The sequence below is a fragment of the Brassica napus genome, chromosome C5 (assembly GCF_020379485.1).
Source record: "Brassica napus cultivar Da-Ae chromosome C5, Da-Ae, whole genome shotgun sequence".
Lineage (NCBI taxonomy): Eukaryota > Viridiplantae > Streptophyta > Magnoliopsida > Brassicales > Brassicaceae > Brassica > Brassica napus.
Window position 1 is genome coordinate 12,274,640 of NC_063448.1, and position 15,458 is coordinate 12,290,097.

General features: G+C 39.9%; 1 protein-coding gene across 2 annotated transcripts; it reads left to right on the forward strand.

Annotated features, from left to right (window-relative positions):
- The first annotated feature begins 13,647 nt into the window (after positions 1–13,647).
- LOC106421217 (high mobility group B protein 3) lies at positions 13,648–15,392 on the forward strand. 2 transcript variants are annotated; one of them, XM_013862069.3, is made up of 8 exons: positions 13,648–13,752; positions 13,956–14,005; positions 14,100–14,201; positions 14,421–14,478; positions 14,565–14,609; positions 14,702–14,782; positions 14,892–14,981; positions 15,188–15,392. In XM_013862069.3, the coding sequence occupies exons 2-8, from the start codon at positions 13,965–13,967 to the stop codon at positions 15,203–15,205; spliced, it is 435 nt and encodes a 144-aa protein (XP_013717523.2). In that variant the 5' UTR covers positions 13,648–13,752; positions 13,956–13,964; the 3' UTR covers positions 15,206–15,392. The 2 variants fall into 2 exon arrangements, with proteins under 2 accessions (XP_013717523.2, XP_013717522.2); XM_013862068.3 differs by having other exon boundaries at positions 13,671–13,836.
- The last annotated feature ends 66 nt before the right edge of the window (positions 15,393–15,458 follow it).

Here is a 15,458-nt window from a genome sequence, read left to right on the forward strand (position 1 = left end):
CAAGTAAACCAGACGTTCTCCTTCTTCTCTGTTCGTGATCCGACCAAGCAGGCAGCCCGTCCGCGACCCGACTTGAAGAACGATCAGCTCGCGGCCTCCTTCTCTCTTTGGTGGTCCAGATCTACACTCCATAAGTTTCTAAAGGTAAAACTCGAAACTTAAAAGAACCTACACTGAATTTGGTTGATTGATAAAGATCTGAACCATTAAAATTTGAAGAGCCCTAATCTAGGATAATAGAAATCCTAACATATGGAACTAAGTTTTGGTTAGATTGTTTTTCTGCTAAGTTGATAGATCAATGGCTGTTAGGGTTGCTAGAACATTGATTGATCAGTAAGGGCATTGAAACCCTAAATCTAAATTATATGATCTGTTTCCTTTATGATGTTTTGAAAATCTGAAATATCAAAAACCTAAATTGATCCGACTGTTTTGATTGATTGATTTTGATGTATCTGAGGTTTAGGTTGCTAGATAAAAACCTTGAATTATCTTTGATGATTGTTTGAGTAAATAGAACTGTTTAGAATCGAATTTGATCTTAAAATTGTTAAATTGCTGAAAACCCTAATTTTCCTTTTTGCATAAATCGATTGATAAATAAGTTTCCATATTGTGATTAATTGTTTGAATATCGAATGAACTGATTAGGAAAATGGCTAGTTTTGATTAAAACCATAATCTATCCAGAATTGTGAATTTCTTTTTTTGCTAGAAGTAGAAAATTTCATTTTTCCTGAAATTTCATTTTCTACTTGCTGAAAATTTTCTTTTACTGTTAGGATTGCTAGAGAATTGCTAAAATTGACTGATTGATCTGATTTAATTCTTTTGTAAAACTTGATATTGATAAAATCAAACTGAAAAAATGGGCCTTGAAACCCTAATATGATCAGATGATACTTGCATTATTATTTTGATTGCTTGATCATACTAAATGTTTTAAAAAAAGTAAAACATAAGAATTATTGACCTGGTCTCACATTGATTAAAAATCGGCCTGAATATGGTTGTTGTTATGATTGATGCTTTGATTGCATTCAGATATAAAATCCGACCTCTAGGGTTGTTGCATCACAATTTTATAAGGCCATGTGGCCTAAAGCATCATATAGACCTCGCATACTTGTTTTCTCCCACTATAGTCGAGTAGTTAATTGTTTGGTCGAGAGACTTGTGAAACCGTATGCATTGATTTTATTGACTCGGTTGCATCTTGAACTGATTAATAATATGTTTTAGATGTCGAAATTTGAGCTTTCGGATTATGTTGCCCTAAATCTCTCTGGAGATAATTATCTAGAATGGGTAATGAACACTTCAGTTGCCCTGAAGTCTAGAGGACTCGGGAAATGTATCATTGATGGCAATAATGCAATTGAAAGTGAAAAGCATAGAGCCATAACAATTATACGCTATCATCTCACTGAGGATCTGAGAGATCAGTACTTAAATATTGAGGATCGTTATGACCTTTGGACAAAACTAAATTCCAGATACTCAATGGCATTATGGCGAAAAACCATGAATGAATGGAAGATTCTCAGGTTCCAGGATTTTGAATCCGTGGACGAATATAATTCTGCTCTGATGAAAATCGCCTATAGTCTTGAATTATGTGGTGAAGTGGTAACAAATGAGGATTTACTATATAAAACCTATTCCACATCCCATCCTAAGGATATGTTGTTATCACATAAGGCTAAGGGTTTCACCACCTATAATGACCTATTGTCATGCCTATTGGCAACTGAGCAAAGAGAGCAAAAAGTTATAGATATCATTAGCAGATTTGAAAAACTTCAGAAAAGATACATTGAGCAACGAAACAGTGAGATGAGACCTCCTGAAGCCAATGAGGCTAAAAATGATAAGGAGGAATCCAAAGAAGCCGTGTGGAAATATATGGATTGTGAGGCCGACTTATACATTGACTAAAGAAACGAGATTTCGACATTCTGATTTTATGTTTTATGTTTTGCTTTGATTTACTTGTCATTTACAATTTTATAGCAATAATAAGAGTTGTTTTTAGTTATCATGTTTGATTTTCTTGATGATTTCTTGATTGATAAATGACAATGAAAACTTAATAAAGGATAGTCAATCTATTATAGACCACGGCATTGCCTAAAGGGGCACGAATTTATTCACCCAATAAAAGACCCACTGAGTTATAAAGACTTGAGCATGAATGGTTTCCACATTGAACCAATGGGCAAAGGAAACAAAAGTTCCTTTCAGATTATAAGAAAATCACCTAATGCCTTATAAGAAAGTGGTCAAGACTATACCTACATACTCTACTGATCTAGACTATGCCAAGGATCAGTATGATAAAGGCAAAAGCCATGGTAACATGTATACCCACGAAATTTTATACACTTTATGGCATGACTGGATTAACCATCCAGGTCTTTAAAAATTGATGCACATATTGCAAAAAACACAAAGAGTTATCCCATAAAATCTCACGTTGTATAACATGTACACAAGGGAAACTCATTAGGCTCTATTGTCCCAAGTACCATGTGATTATAGTATGTCCATGAGGGGGAGTGAGGACAAACTATGATCCATGAACATACTACAAATCCGTGTGACATGGTCTATGACCATAGTAAGACTTGGCCGAATTCTTTATACTACAAAGGCCACTACCTAATGCTTGGGGACACAAGGATTACATGTGTAAGGTTAATATGCATCAGGCCATATAAGTGAGCATAGATAATCTCATCTCATAATGAATACGGGTCATAAACCAGACATATACCATCCTAAGAGATTTTGAATAAACCACCACATACATATGTGCCGTCTAGGATGGAACCTCAGAAGAGGATGAGAAAAAGATTGGAAATATATGTTGGATAGGAACATGTCTTTCTCCCACGTTTTTTAAGAGACCTTGTGCCAAATATGAGTGATCAAATTATGGCCAGGTACACGGATCGCATGACTGATGAATCTGACTATCCAACATCAGGGGGAAAAAGAAATAAGCTGGTAAAAGAGAATAAGAGAAATAGAATGGTATTTATCATCATAGTCTTGGCAAGATCCCCATACTAGAAAATATGATTTAAGACGTCCAAAGAATGTGATCAAATGATACAAAAGCTAGCAGAACTAGATGCCAGACACATTGACCCGAAAAGAAAAGAATGACTAAGTCATACCAGCTTAGCACCACGAATTTGATGTCCTAAGAGACACAATCAAGTTGCTACAGTGTCTACACAAGATAGACCAATAAGTTCCAAAAGATAAGAAACCTCGGAAAGAAATGAAAAGTGCATAGAATGATACAAATCCGAGTTCAAAAGAAACCAGTCCAGATAGAGAGATAAGGCTGGCCAGCTAAACATCTAAGGTACCAAACCATGCAGTTTGGGACGCCAAACTGCAAGGTAGTAAAGGTCCTGGATAATAAGATCTCAAATCTATTAGATCATGTCTGGAATACTATGGAACTACATAAGAGTGTTAACACCAATGATGTATTTATATATAAGAGAGCTCATAAAAGAAAGTAGCACTTGAGTATAAAGATATAAAGCAAGGATCATGAACCCACGTAAGAGTACTCATAAAGAATAAAGATCAAACTAAAATAAAACGTGAGGTTTAAAGAGTTTAAAGAAGAGATGGGCGTATTGGCCAAATATATAGAAACGCCATCTGATGATATAGACCAGTGGATAAATGGGTCTTGTGAGGGAAAGAAAATCGTGAGATGTGGAACGTGACCAAGTATTCAAGAGGTCGTTCACATTACTACTTACAACATTCAAAGAATGGCTTGTTACACAAGGATACTCATAGAGACCAAAGGAACATATTATAAGGAAATATGCTCCTATGTGGTGGATGCTACTACACAAACTCGAAATTGATGAAGTCTAGAAACAAAAGAAATAATGATGTAGTAAGCAGTATATTGATCACTGGATAAAGAAAATAAAGGTACCAGAAAGATGAGAAAAGAAGTTCTCAAAGAACAGCATTGTTCCTAAGCTGTTCATGGACTGAAGCAAAAGCAGTTGCATTGAATATGATAAGACTAAGTAAAACTCAGTGAAGGAGTTCGATAAAGAACAATCCAAATCAGTCCATATTTTCTTATAAAAGAAATATCTTGTGTTTATAATAAATCAGCACTGCAAGTAGGTCATGGGATGCCATCAAAGAAAGTGTGGACTGCGATGTTTTTCAAGTAATAAGATTATAGTATGGGACTGCAATGTAAGCACAAGCCATTATGTTTATATCAGTGGATAAAAGGAAACAATAATGGTCCAAGAGAGTGACTAAAAGTATGTCTGGTTGAGGTCAAATGGATATGGCATTGCTGAAGGCAAGAAAGATCGATAACCATGTATAAAGGTCCTTGAGTGTACTTGACAGCAGATCCATAGTTTGATGAGATTATAAAACTCATTGCAGCAATGATTATTAATGATATGACCTTATACACTCATGGGGTATGGACGAGTATAGACAAGGTCTATAACTCAACTGGATCGACCAATGAAGAAAGATCGGCTATAATGGATAAGCCATTAGCACATACGGGTGATGTATGTCCGAATGGACGAAGGCATGTCCGTGAGAAGCCAAGTGATTTGTATGTGTTTGGGTCGATGACTCAGTATATATTAAAGTGTCCACGGTATGGCAAAGCCATGTGACTAGAGGATCCGTGGGACATGAGAGGACTTGCGAGTAAAGTTTGATCGCAGATTAGAGGTCCATCCGAGTACTGGTCGAGTGCCATCCGTCCGACCAGGACATAGAGTGCTCAGCTGCAAAGATGCACGTCTTGACCATGTCTTAATGAAGTTCCAGAAGATATGTGAGTTACAAGATAACTCAAGTTACAATTCGGCAAGAGCTATTCCTACATCAACGTTCAAGAAGCTCAAAGGACTACAAGTTCAGTCATATGATATGTCAGCCGACTTCTTCACCATGTCTACACCAACCACACTTCCATGAAATTTATCTATCAGTTTGGGACGTGCCAATTAAAGGACCAGTCCAAGACTTGGCGCCCATGAAGCTAAACTATCAAATTGTCCATGCGCCAACTTGAAGAACATACACAGGGGTACAAGTCAGGGGGAGTTCATGTGTTGTACTCTTTTTCCTTATCCATGGTTTTGTCCCACTGGGTTTTCCTGGAAATGTTTAAATGAGGCAACATTAAGCATGTTACAAGCCCTGAACCGGATGTGTCGATCAAGGGGGAGTGTTATAAACCAAGTGGTGATCGACCCATATCAGGTTCAAACCGTCTGGCCCATCAGCTATCCATCCGGCTCATTCGCTAATGACTTAGGCGAATGAGAGTTTACATTTATCTATACTTGATGTTTATCCTTTTCAATATGTATTTATGATAAGTACTATTTCCTAGGATTTTCTTTTTTCTTAGGACGGTCTAAATAAGACGGTCTAATACTTGTATAAATATAGACCTCTGGTCATGAGTAATAAAAAGCTTACGTAGCATCTCTTTTATAACAAAATCACATTTTTCTTCACTCTTTTCACTTTTCTATTCTTATCTTTTTACGACTCTCTCTCTCTAAAATAACCATATCATAAATCCATATAAAAAATCATGTTCGAAAACGCCTGATTCGCGCCGGTGAAGCACTCAGCAGAATTCCACTGTCACGATTATGGTATACTCAGTCAAAAACACTAACCATAACCACTAGATAAACTTTAAATAATTGCACTTCTGGTCCATTGAACCCGGGACGAGAACTCAAACTAACTTTAAATAACCACTAGACTACGGCAATATTTACGATATTTCTGGTATGTATAGTTTTAAAAGGTATATTACATTACAAATATTAAATTAGTAAGAAATTTCTGTTCCGCGTATTCCCCGCATTTTCAATGATTCACTAGGTCCAGACTCGCCGCACGCGTAGTAACATAGTTTTTAAAGGTATTAATTTAATTTTGAAATTAACATATTTATATATTTTTATAGTATATAACTTAATTTAAATGATATTAACATATATATATATATAATATGAATTTCTAATAATGAGACTGCATATTCATACGATATATGATCATTTGTATCTTGTTTGAACAAAAAAAATTAAACCATTGATCACAAAATTTTCAATGCGAGACTTTTACTCTTTTTAGTAATTTATATTCGTTTTAAAAAATTCAAAATATAATATATAAGAAAAAATCTAATTTTTTATTATATGCTTAATGTGATTATTTAATTTCTTTTAATAGTATAAACTTAAGCAAAAACAAGAGAGGATACAAAAATTGTTATCAAATATGTATTATTCATAATCATTAATTGTCTTATATATATTTTTTGGTAAAATGTAAAGATATTATTACCAATTTTTTTTTGGCATAATTACAGAGGATAACACGAAGCAGAAAACAAGAATATAAACTAAACAACGACTCAATCTAGAAACAAAAGCAGGACAAACACACTACCATAACCGCAGTCCCATGGCTCGACTAAATCCACAACAATAACTTACCGTAAAAATATGAACCAAGTTCAACCGAAAGTCGGAACCCGATAATTTTGACCTCCCTGATGAATCCACTCTTAAAGATAATTGCCCACCTGAGAACACCTCGTCGATAGCGTCAAAGCACCTGCCCACAAAACAAACAGCAACATCAACAACCAAACCGAGCTTTTATTTTGCCCATATGCGACCTGTACAAGATGCCGATCTGAGGTAAAAAGGCCACAACCTCCGTACTCCATAATCTGAGCCCAACATGCAAACAATTGATTCACATCATACCACAAGAAGCTTAACTAAGCCCATGTAGTGCTGGGATGTGAGCGAAGACCGAACAATAACTGTGACAGTCAATGACATGAGAACCGCCACATGTTCGTATTCGTCGAGAACCGACCAACTGAAACTAGAGCTGCTAAAGCAATCGCTTACACCAGCAAAGACAAAATGAAGAACAAGGGCTAATTCCCAACCGATACCCACCGAGTTCGACATAACCTACAAGAGGTGCCGACTTCGGATAGAATCAAGCCGAGAAAACAGATCACAAACCAAAAAGAAGAGGTTCAAGGTGAGGAGACAAAGCATGCGGCCACTGAAATGGCATAGACGACCATCCTTTAAACCGCGAGCCAGCCACTGAGCTTGAGCTCCAATCCGACTGCGTGCTCAAACCCACAACCCGCCGCCGTGGTAGAAGGATCCATCGGCACACACCACACCATATTAGGTATTTCAGTAGTTTTTAGAGACTCTTGAAAGAATGTTAACGACGGTGAGATTTATCATATATATGTTAATCATATTAGATATTTCATTAGTTTTTATTTAAGAAAAGAATTGAAAATATTTGAAAATATTTTTCTATACACTACTAATCAATTTGATAGTTAGTTTAATAAAAAAATTTAACATATATATATATATATATATATATATATAAATCAACTTTATTTTTTAAAGATTCTAAAAATTATTATAGTAATATTACCCATGGTTACGACAACATGTTGGGGGTAGGTATCGTATGTGATTTGTTTATGCAGTCGTATACAGATATTTGTAATTAAAAAATCGTTTTAGGGAAGTGAAGATTCGAGCATTAGATCCGGCTCTTTCTCTCTCTAGAAAGTGCGATTACTAAGGAGATAAGGCTTCCGGCCCTAGATCCGCCGTCGGTGGGCAACACGCTCTCCGGCGAGAACTCTCTGCCCCCTCTCTTCTGTTTCCCTGTGATCCTCCTATGTCGCAATGCTCGTCAGGAAAAAGAAATCTCGTCCACCGTTTGCTCTGTCTTCCAAATCCCGCCGTCTAGCTTCGGCTGCGACAAAACGAGCAACTATGGTAAAGAAGAAGAACATGTCGATCTCTCTCGTCGATCTGGGCGTAGCTGCAATTGGGGCCTCAAACCCTTCGACATCGGTTTCCTCTTTGTTCGGTGCTCCCGTATTCTCCGGAGTCTCTCCGGTTTGTAGCTCTGGTTCTTATGATTCTTCTCTGCTGTCGAAGGAGGTTTCTCCCTCTATGGTGGTGGTTACTGTGCCTCCTCCTTCTGAGCCTGCAATTGTCTTGGTTGGTTCTGGATCTGCTTCTCCTGGCTCGAAACCCGATGACGGTGTTGTAGCGCCAGAGAGAAATTATGCTGCTTTACTCAAGAGCTCTGCTCAATTGCGGGAGCTGGGTACACCGACGGAACATGTTTCAGGAGCGCCTTTCGTCCTCATCCCAGATGAGAATATCGAGGCTGCGAAACTGGAATTCAAGGACTTCATTTATGCTAGCTTCCATGGAGACTATCCGTCCATGTGTAAGATTATCGGCGTGGTTAACGCTGTGTGGGCGAGAACGGGCCCTAGAATCTTTGTCCATAACATTGGACAAGGTAATTATCTCCTCCGAGTCACGAACCCCAAGACGCGTGAGGTTCTTCTGTCCAGGACGTGCTGGAACATAGGAGGTCTACCTATGTTTGTGGCTCCTTGGTCTCCTGACTACTCACCTGATGAGCCTCCACTCACAAGTGCCATTGTCCCGGTTGAGATGCGCAACGTTCCGTATCTGTTGTTCAACCAAGAAAGCCTGAGCCGTATTGCCACAGCCATTGGTAAGCCGGAATCTCTTGCTCCTGAAACTGAACGCAAGGATAATTTTGAGGTGGCTAAGTTGTACGTTAAGGTGGACCTTACTGCTCCTCTTCCACAAAAGATAGTTTCGGGGTTCTCCAACGGTACAGAGGTTCAAATTGATGTATCGTATCCTTGGCTTCCAGCTCAGTGTGAGGTTTGTAGGCGGTTTGGTCACAAGAAAGAAAAGTGCACGTTCGGTGTTGTACAAGGCGCAAGAGAGCATCAGACTGTTAGGAAAGCTGTCATTGAGACATCTAGGCGAAGATCACAGTCCCGGCCTAGTCGTTCAAGAGCCAAGATAGGTAAGAAAGAAGCTCCTCGTTATGTTCCAGTGATTCGCCCGCAGAACGGAGAGGTAACTGATGATTGTGCTGAGGTCGAGGTCGAGGTAGACCCTGTTATCACATCTCCAGCTGAGGGTGAGGTTGAGGTTATTTCGGAACCTACGCAGGCTGATGAGGTAACAGTACTGGAGGATGGTGAAATAAGCCAAGAAAAGGCTGAAGCTGCTCCACTCCCCGTCACTTTGGACGTTCAGGAGGTGCTTGTAAAGAGTAAGCATATATCATCACAGCCTGATCTCGCTGCATTAGTCGAGGTTTCTAAAGCACTAGAGGAAGGGTTGGAAGTGGTATCTCCAGTATCTGCAGTGGCTACGGATGGTTCAACGCCTACGTTGGGAGTGGATGCAAATCAGGCTCAGCAGGATATAGGAGCTATCAAACCAAAGGTTGTTGTAAACCCGCCAGACACTACATCGGCTGCTGATAAAGATACAACAGATTCAGAACCAGTTGCAGGTGATGAAGGTTTCTCTCAGCCTCTACCTGTTGTGCTGACTACAGATCAAGATAAAGACATTGATCCACCGGAGGATCATGAGAACCCTTTCTGCCTGGTTAAAAACAGGAAGAGTGGCCGCAAGGTCACCAAACACAACTAAATCTTTAGATATGTGTTTTTTTGCGTGGAATGTTTGTGGGCTGAATAGTGATAGACGCCACACTATGACCAAAGATTGGGTTAACATCCATAGGCCTTATTTTGGAGCTTTTTTGGAGACTCACATTTTGGAGAATAATAAAGAGCGAATTTTGCAGGCAATTCCGAGGGGGTGGAATTACTTTGGGAATTATGGAGATAACGATTCTGGACGTATTGTAGTTGTATGGGATCCGAGGGTTACTCTAGTTGTCTATAAGGCTTCAGCTCAATCAGTCACGTGCGGGATTAACATCTTGTTTGAAAACGTCTCCTTTACTGTCACTTTTGTGTATGGTTTCAACTTGGTAGAGGAACGGGGAAGTCTCTGGGTTCATCTTGCTGACCTTCAGGCCACAACTCCGGTCTCAGTCCATCCTTGGTGTGTTCTAGGAGACTTCAATCAGATGCTGCGATCTTCACATCACTCAAATCACCTGGTTGCTCACACTGATGACTCCGGTATGGATGAAGCTAATATCGGATTACAAGATGCTCAGCTTTTTGAAGCTCAGTCTAAAGGTTTACCGTTTACGTGGAGAAACTGTCAAGATAACAATCCAATATCCACGAAGATTGATCACGCCTTCATAAACCAACCTTGGTCATCATCTTTTCCTGACTCCTTTGCGGACTTCTTAGATCCTTCTCAGTCAGACCACGCGCCTTGCTTCTTTCGTATGCCAGCTATGAGGAGACAGATAATCAAACCGTTTAAATTCTTCCATCATGTCATAGACCACCCAGAATACGCTGAGACGGTTACTGAAGCTTGGAACTGTGGGCAGATTACTGGTACAGATCAATACAAACTGGTTCGATCAATGAAGCTGCTTAAGAGGCCGCTACATCGCCTTAATAAGCGTCATTTTAGTGGTATTTCGCAAAGAGTCAAGGCGCAGAAAGAGAAAGTGGATGAGCTTCAAAGGCGTTTGCTCACCTTACCTGATGGGGATACGGCCCGTGAAGAGCACCTCGAGAGAGATAAGCTGAATACTTTGCTCAAGGCGGAGGAAAAATACTATAAACAGAGGTCTAGAGTTCGCTGGGCTAGTGTTGGGGATCGCAATACCCCCTTCTATCACAGTATGGTTACTCACCACGCTTCAAAGAACCATATTCATTTTCTCAAGGATGCCAACGATAACTCGATCTATGGAGTGGAGGAAATAAAAGCTCACGCCGCAGACTATTTTAAAGGGATTCTTGGTTCTACTGATCTTCCGGTCTCATCGGCTACGTCTGAGGAGCTTAGGAACCTGCTACCTTTTCGTTGTACAGAGCTTCAACAGAACTATCTTAAGCGAGAAGTAACAGCAGTTGAGATTAAAGGTACATTATTCTCTATGCCACTGAACAAAAGTCCAGGGCCAGATGGTTACTCGGTGGAGTTTATTCGAGCTTCTTGGGATATCGTGGGGGTGGATATTATCAATGCAGTACGCGAGTTTTTCAAGAATGGTCGCTTTCTTAAAGACATGAACACTACTGCTATTGCTTTAATTCCTAAGAAATCTGAGGCCTGCTCTCTTGGTGACTACAGACCTATCAGTTGCTGCAATATTGTCTACAAGCTCATCTCAAAAATCATAGCCAATCGCCTTAAACCTATACTCTCGAAGTGTGTAAGTCCGAACCAAGCGGCTTTCTTGAAAGGTCGCAGTCTAGGGGAAAATGTTCTTCTTGCATCTGAGCTCATCAAGGATTACAATAAATCATCATGCCTCAAAAGTGTTATGCTGAAGGTAGACATCCGCAAAGCTTTTGATACTGTCTGTTGGGATTTTGTGATCAAGGTTCTAGAAGCGCAGCAGTTCCCTCCCATGTTTGTTGCTTGGATCAGTGAGTGCATTTCTTCTCCCAGATTTTCTGTTGCTATAAATGGTGAGCTGGCTGGGTTTTTTCAGGGTAAGAAGGGACTTCGGCAGAGAGATTCTATTTCTCCTTATTTGTTTATCATGCTGATGGAAGTTCTATCTCTACTATTGAACAAAGCTGAAAGCGATGGTGCCTTTTTTCTTCATGCTCTGCACATCTCCAAAGATCACTCACTTATTGTTTGCGGATGATCTCTTAGTCTTCTCCGATGGCTCCCGTGATTCTACAGCTGGTATAAAGAATGTATTGTGCAACTTCAAAGAGTGGTCCGGGCTTGATACTAACGAGTCAAAAACAGAGATCTTCTATCGGGGATATTCATCAATTCAAGCTTCAGACCTGAGTGTTCTTTCTGGTTTCAGGCGCGGTGAGTTCCCAACAAGGTATTTAGGCTTGCCATTAAGTCCCAAAAGAATCTCTGCAGTGACTTTGCAACCATTCCTGGATCGTATTACCTCCAAACTTCATTCATGGACTGTAAAGTTTTTATCTTTTGCTGGTAAGGTTCAGATGGTATCTTCGGTTATATATGGTATGGTGAACTTTTGGAGCTCTGTTTTCGTTCTGCTGAAATGGTTCTATACAAAAGTGGACTCGCTCTGCTCTGGTTTCCTATGGAAAAATAGTACCTCCTCAGCGGCTGGTGCAAGAGTTTCTTGGGCAGATATATGTCATCCCAAGAAGGAGGGAGGTCTTGGTCTTAGAAGGCTTGAGGACTTTGAGATGGTGTTTAGGTTGAAGAGAGTTTGGCTCTTTTTCACTGCCTCGGGTTCCTTATGGGTTCCTTGGGTGAAAAGTAATCGGTTCGGAGACAGAAGTATATGGCTAGTTAACGACTCGCCAAGGTTCTCCAAAACTGTCCGGAGCATGCTAGGGCTGAGAGAGCAGCTCCACACTTATCTCCGTTGCATTGTCCGCGATGGAAGAACAGCTCTGTTCTGGTTCGATTTCTGGACTGACCTTGGTCCTTTAATTCTCCTCTTCGGAAGCTCAGGGCATGTCTCGCTCAGGATTCCCCTTAATGCTACGGTTGCGCAAGCTGTACACAATGGTCACTGGAACCTACCTCCTGCTAGATCTGATTATGCAGAGACGCTACAAATTGTTTTATCAACAACTGACGTTCCAAGTGACTCCAACGGAAATGATGTCTATCTATGGCGAGCTCGTTCTGGTGGTTTTGGTGCGTCTTTCTCCTCTCCGGCTACGTGGGAGAGGCTTCGTACTCCTAAGCCCCAAGTCCAGTGGCACTCAACGGTGTGGTTTAGGGAGGAGATTCCCCGGTGTTCCTTTACCACTTGGACTGCCATTCTTGGTAGACTCCCAACTCGAGACAGACTGATCTCCTGGGGACTTTCTCTTCCTCCAGGTTGTGTTTTATGTTCAAATGCTATTGAATCTCACTCCCATCTTTTCTTTGAGTGCTCGTTTGCTGCTGTTGCTTGGAATCGTTTTCGTGGCAGGTTTTTGGCGTCTCCCCCTCCTTCTGTCGCAGCAGTGGTGGATCTCTGTCGTCATCTTCAAGGTCCGCATGCATCTAGGGTTGCAGTGGTGATGAAGCTTCTCAACCAAGTCATTATCTATAACCTGTGGCGTGAACGGAATGCCCGCATATTCAGAGACGTATCGATGACTCAGGAGGCATTCTACAAGGTGGTGGATCGTGGCATCAAGGATCGGTTGCTGTCTCTCCCGTCAGTCTCTGCTTCCTCTCCCTCGCTTCTCGAATTGTACTTTTGGATTGTCTCCCCCTACAGTTAATTCTCCTTCGGTGTTGTTATTGATGTTGTAGTTGCATCGCCTCGTTACTCTCTCTTCCCTTCGCTCTTTTTCTTCTCCTTTTTGTAATAAGTTGTGTCTCTTCACAACATTGTAAAACTCAGAAAATGGTTATAAATTTTAACATTTAGACCAAAAAAAAAGATTCGAGCATTATTTAAGCCTCGCGTTCGAATTTAACCTAACAAATCTATTTTTTCGCTTTCATATATATCGCTAAGTTAACACAAGAAAATTCATAGTGATAAAAGCGTGAGAGCCAATGAAATACAAATGACACGGATCGATGACATGGCAAAAAAGATTTGAAATCCCGCCTAAACCCCTAAGATATTTTAAGATAATGGTGCGAAATTGAAATTGAAATTGAGAAGATATTTTACAACCCAAGGCGTACAAATCACAAACACGTACCCTCTCTCTCTCTCTCTCTCTACGAATCTTAGGTAAATTTCCTCCGATTTTCTTCGTTTTTTTCCTCTCGATTTCTCAAATTCATCTCGATAGTGGATCTCTCTCTCTCTCTTTCGGTGATTGTTTTCTCTAGCTCTAAAAATCGAATATCATCTCCGCAGAGATTTTTCTCTGTTTGATTGCGTGTTTTCCCATGTGTATACTCTGTTCGCTGATCTTCTTATTTCGTCTGCAGAACCAAAGCATGAAGGGAGGTAAATCAAAGGCTGATACCAAGAGCTCCAAGTAAGTAGATCGATCCTTTTTTTTGTTTTGTTTTGTCGTCTAGTTAGCTCTCTAGATCTCGGAATTTCAAATCGTGTTGTTTATGCGTTGATAGGCTCGCGGTGAACAAGAAGCCTGCAAAGGCAAGCAAAGCGGCTGCGGCTGCTAAGGATCCTAACAAACCTAAGAGGCCTTCCAGTGCCTTCTTCGTTTTCATGTAACCATCCCTCTTTGGTTTATTATTGTCTCTCTTCTAAGAATCTCGCCGCCTTTCTTTCCTATCTTTTCGATTCAGAACATTACATCATACAAATTAATTTAGGTTTACTGATTCGTTCTCGATGTGATGCTTTTGCTATTACCTGCGTTGAGACTGTATGATCTTTTAAATCGATTTGGCTTTTTTTTTTTTTTTTTTTTTTTTGTTATCTGAAAGGGAGGATTTCCGTCAGACTTACAAGAAGGATCATCCCAATAACAAATCTGTTGCTGCTGTGAGTAGTGTTATCTGCTTTGCTTTAGATTCCATGTGTTAATAGTATGGTTGAAGCTATTTACTCAGAACTTCTATCGCTAACAGGTTGGGAAAGCTGGTGGACACAAGTGGAAATCCTTGTCTGACACTGTTCGTTCTCTAATCTATTAGTATCTTTTAAGTGTCCTGTTGCATGCTTTACGAGTATTTAATTAACCTTTTTGGGTTTTACAATGGTCTAGGAGAAGGCTCCCTACGTTGCTAAGGCTGACACGCGCAAGGTTGACTACGAGAAGAACATGAAAGCCTACAACAAGAAGCTGGTAATTTTTTACAACAATAAACTTATACTTACACCAGCAGGTGATGTTCTTCTTAGTTATTCAAGGGTTGTACTCGTTGACTGACCTTTTGTGTTGGTGTTTTTTCCAGGAGGAAGGTCCAAAGGAGGATGAGGAGGAATCTGACAAGTCCGTGTCTGAGGTTAATGATGAGGATGATGCCGATGATGGGAGTGATGAGGTTACTTCTTTATTCTTTCAAGTTATCGCATCATCTTTTATGAATTACAACTCTGTTTAGTTGCTTCTTTAGTTTATATGCATCACTATCGTTATTTGGTTGCATCTTTAGTTTATTTGCATCACTATCATTACTTGGTTGCTTCTTTTGTTTATCAGCCCACTATCCTCTATAAACCTCTGTGCTTTGCTCTGTTTTATGTGTAGGAGGAAGACGATGACTAAGAAGTTTATGTCCGGTAGCATAATATAGGACGCTGCAATGATCTCTTGGATGTTCTTTCTCATTTTCTCTTCAAAATGTTAACGAAGCTGTTTTAAATGTTTTTTTTTTACCAATTCTACGGGTAATGGAAAAACCGAATGTAATGAGAGATTTGCAGCTCAATATAAAATATTAAGCCTTTTTATAGCTCTACGTTTGTTATGATCTTAATGCTCTTTTTTAATCTCCTCCACCTCTAATGAAATGTTGACA

Coding starts and splice junctions, on each gene's coding strand:
- LOC106421217 (XM_013862069.3), top strand. CDS start 13,965: ATGAAGGGAGGTAAATCAAAGGCTGATACCAAGAGCTCCAA. Junction 14,202..14,420: donor AGTGCCTTCTTCGTTTTCAT/GTAACCATCCCT, acceptor GTTATCTGAAAG/GGAGGATTTCCGTCAGACTT. Junction 14,783..14,891: donor AAGCCTACAACAAGAAGCTG/GTAATTTTTTAC, acceptor TGTTTTTTCCAG/GAGGAAGGTCCAAAGGAGGA.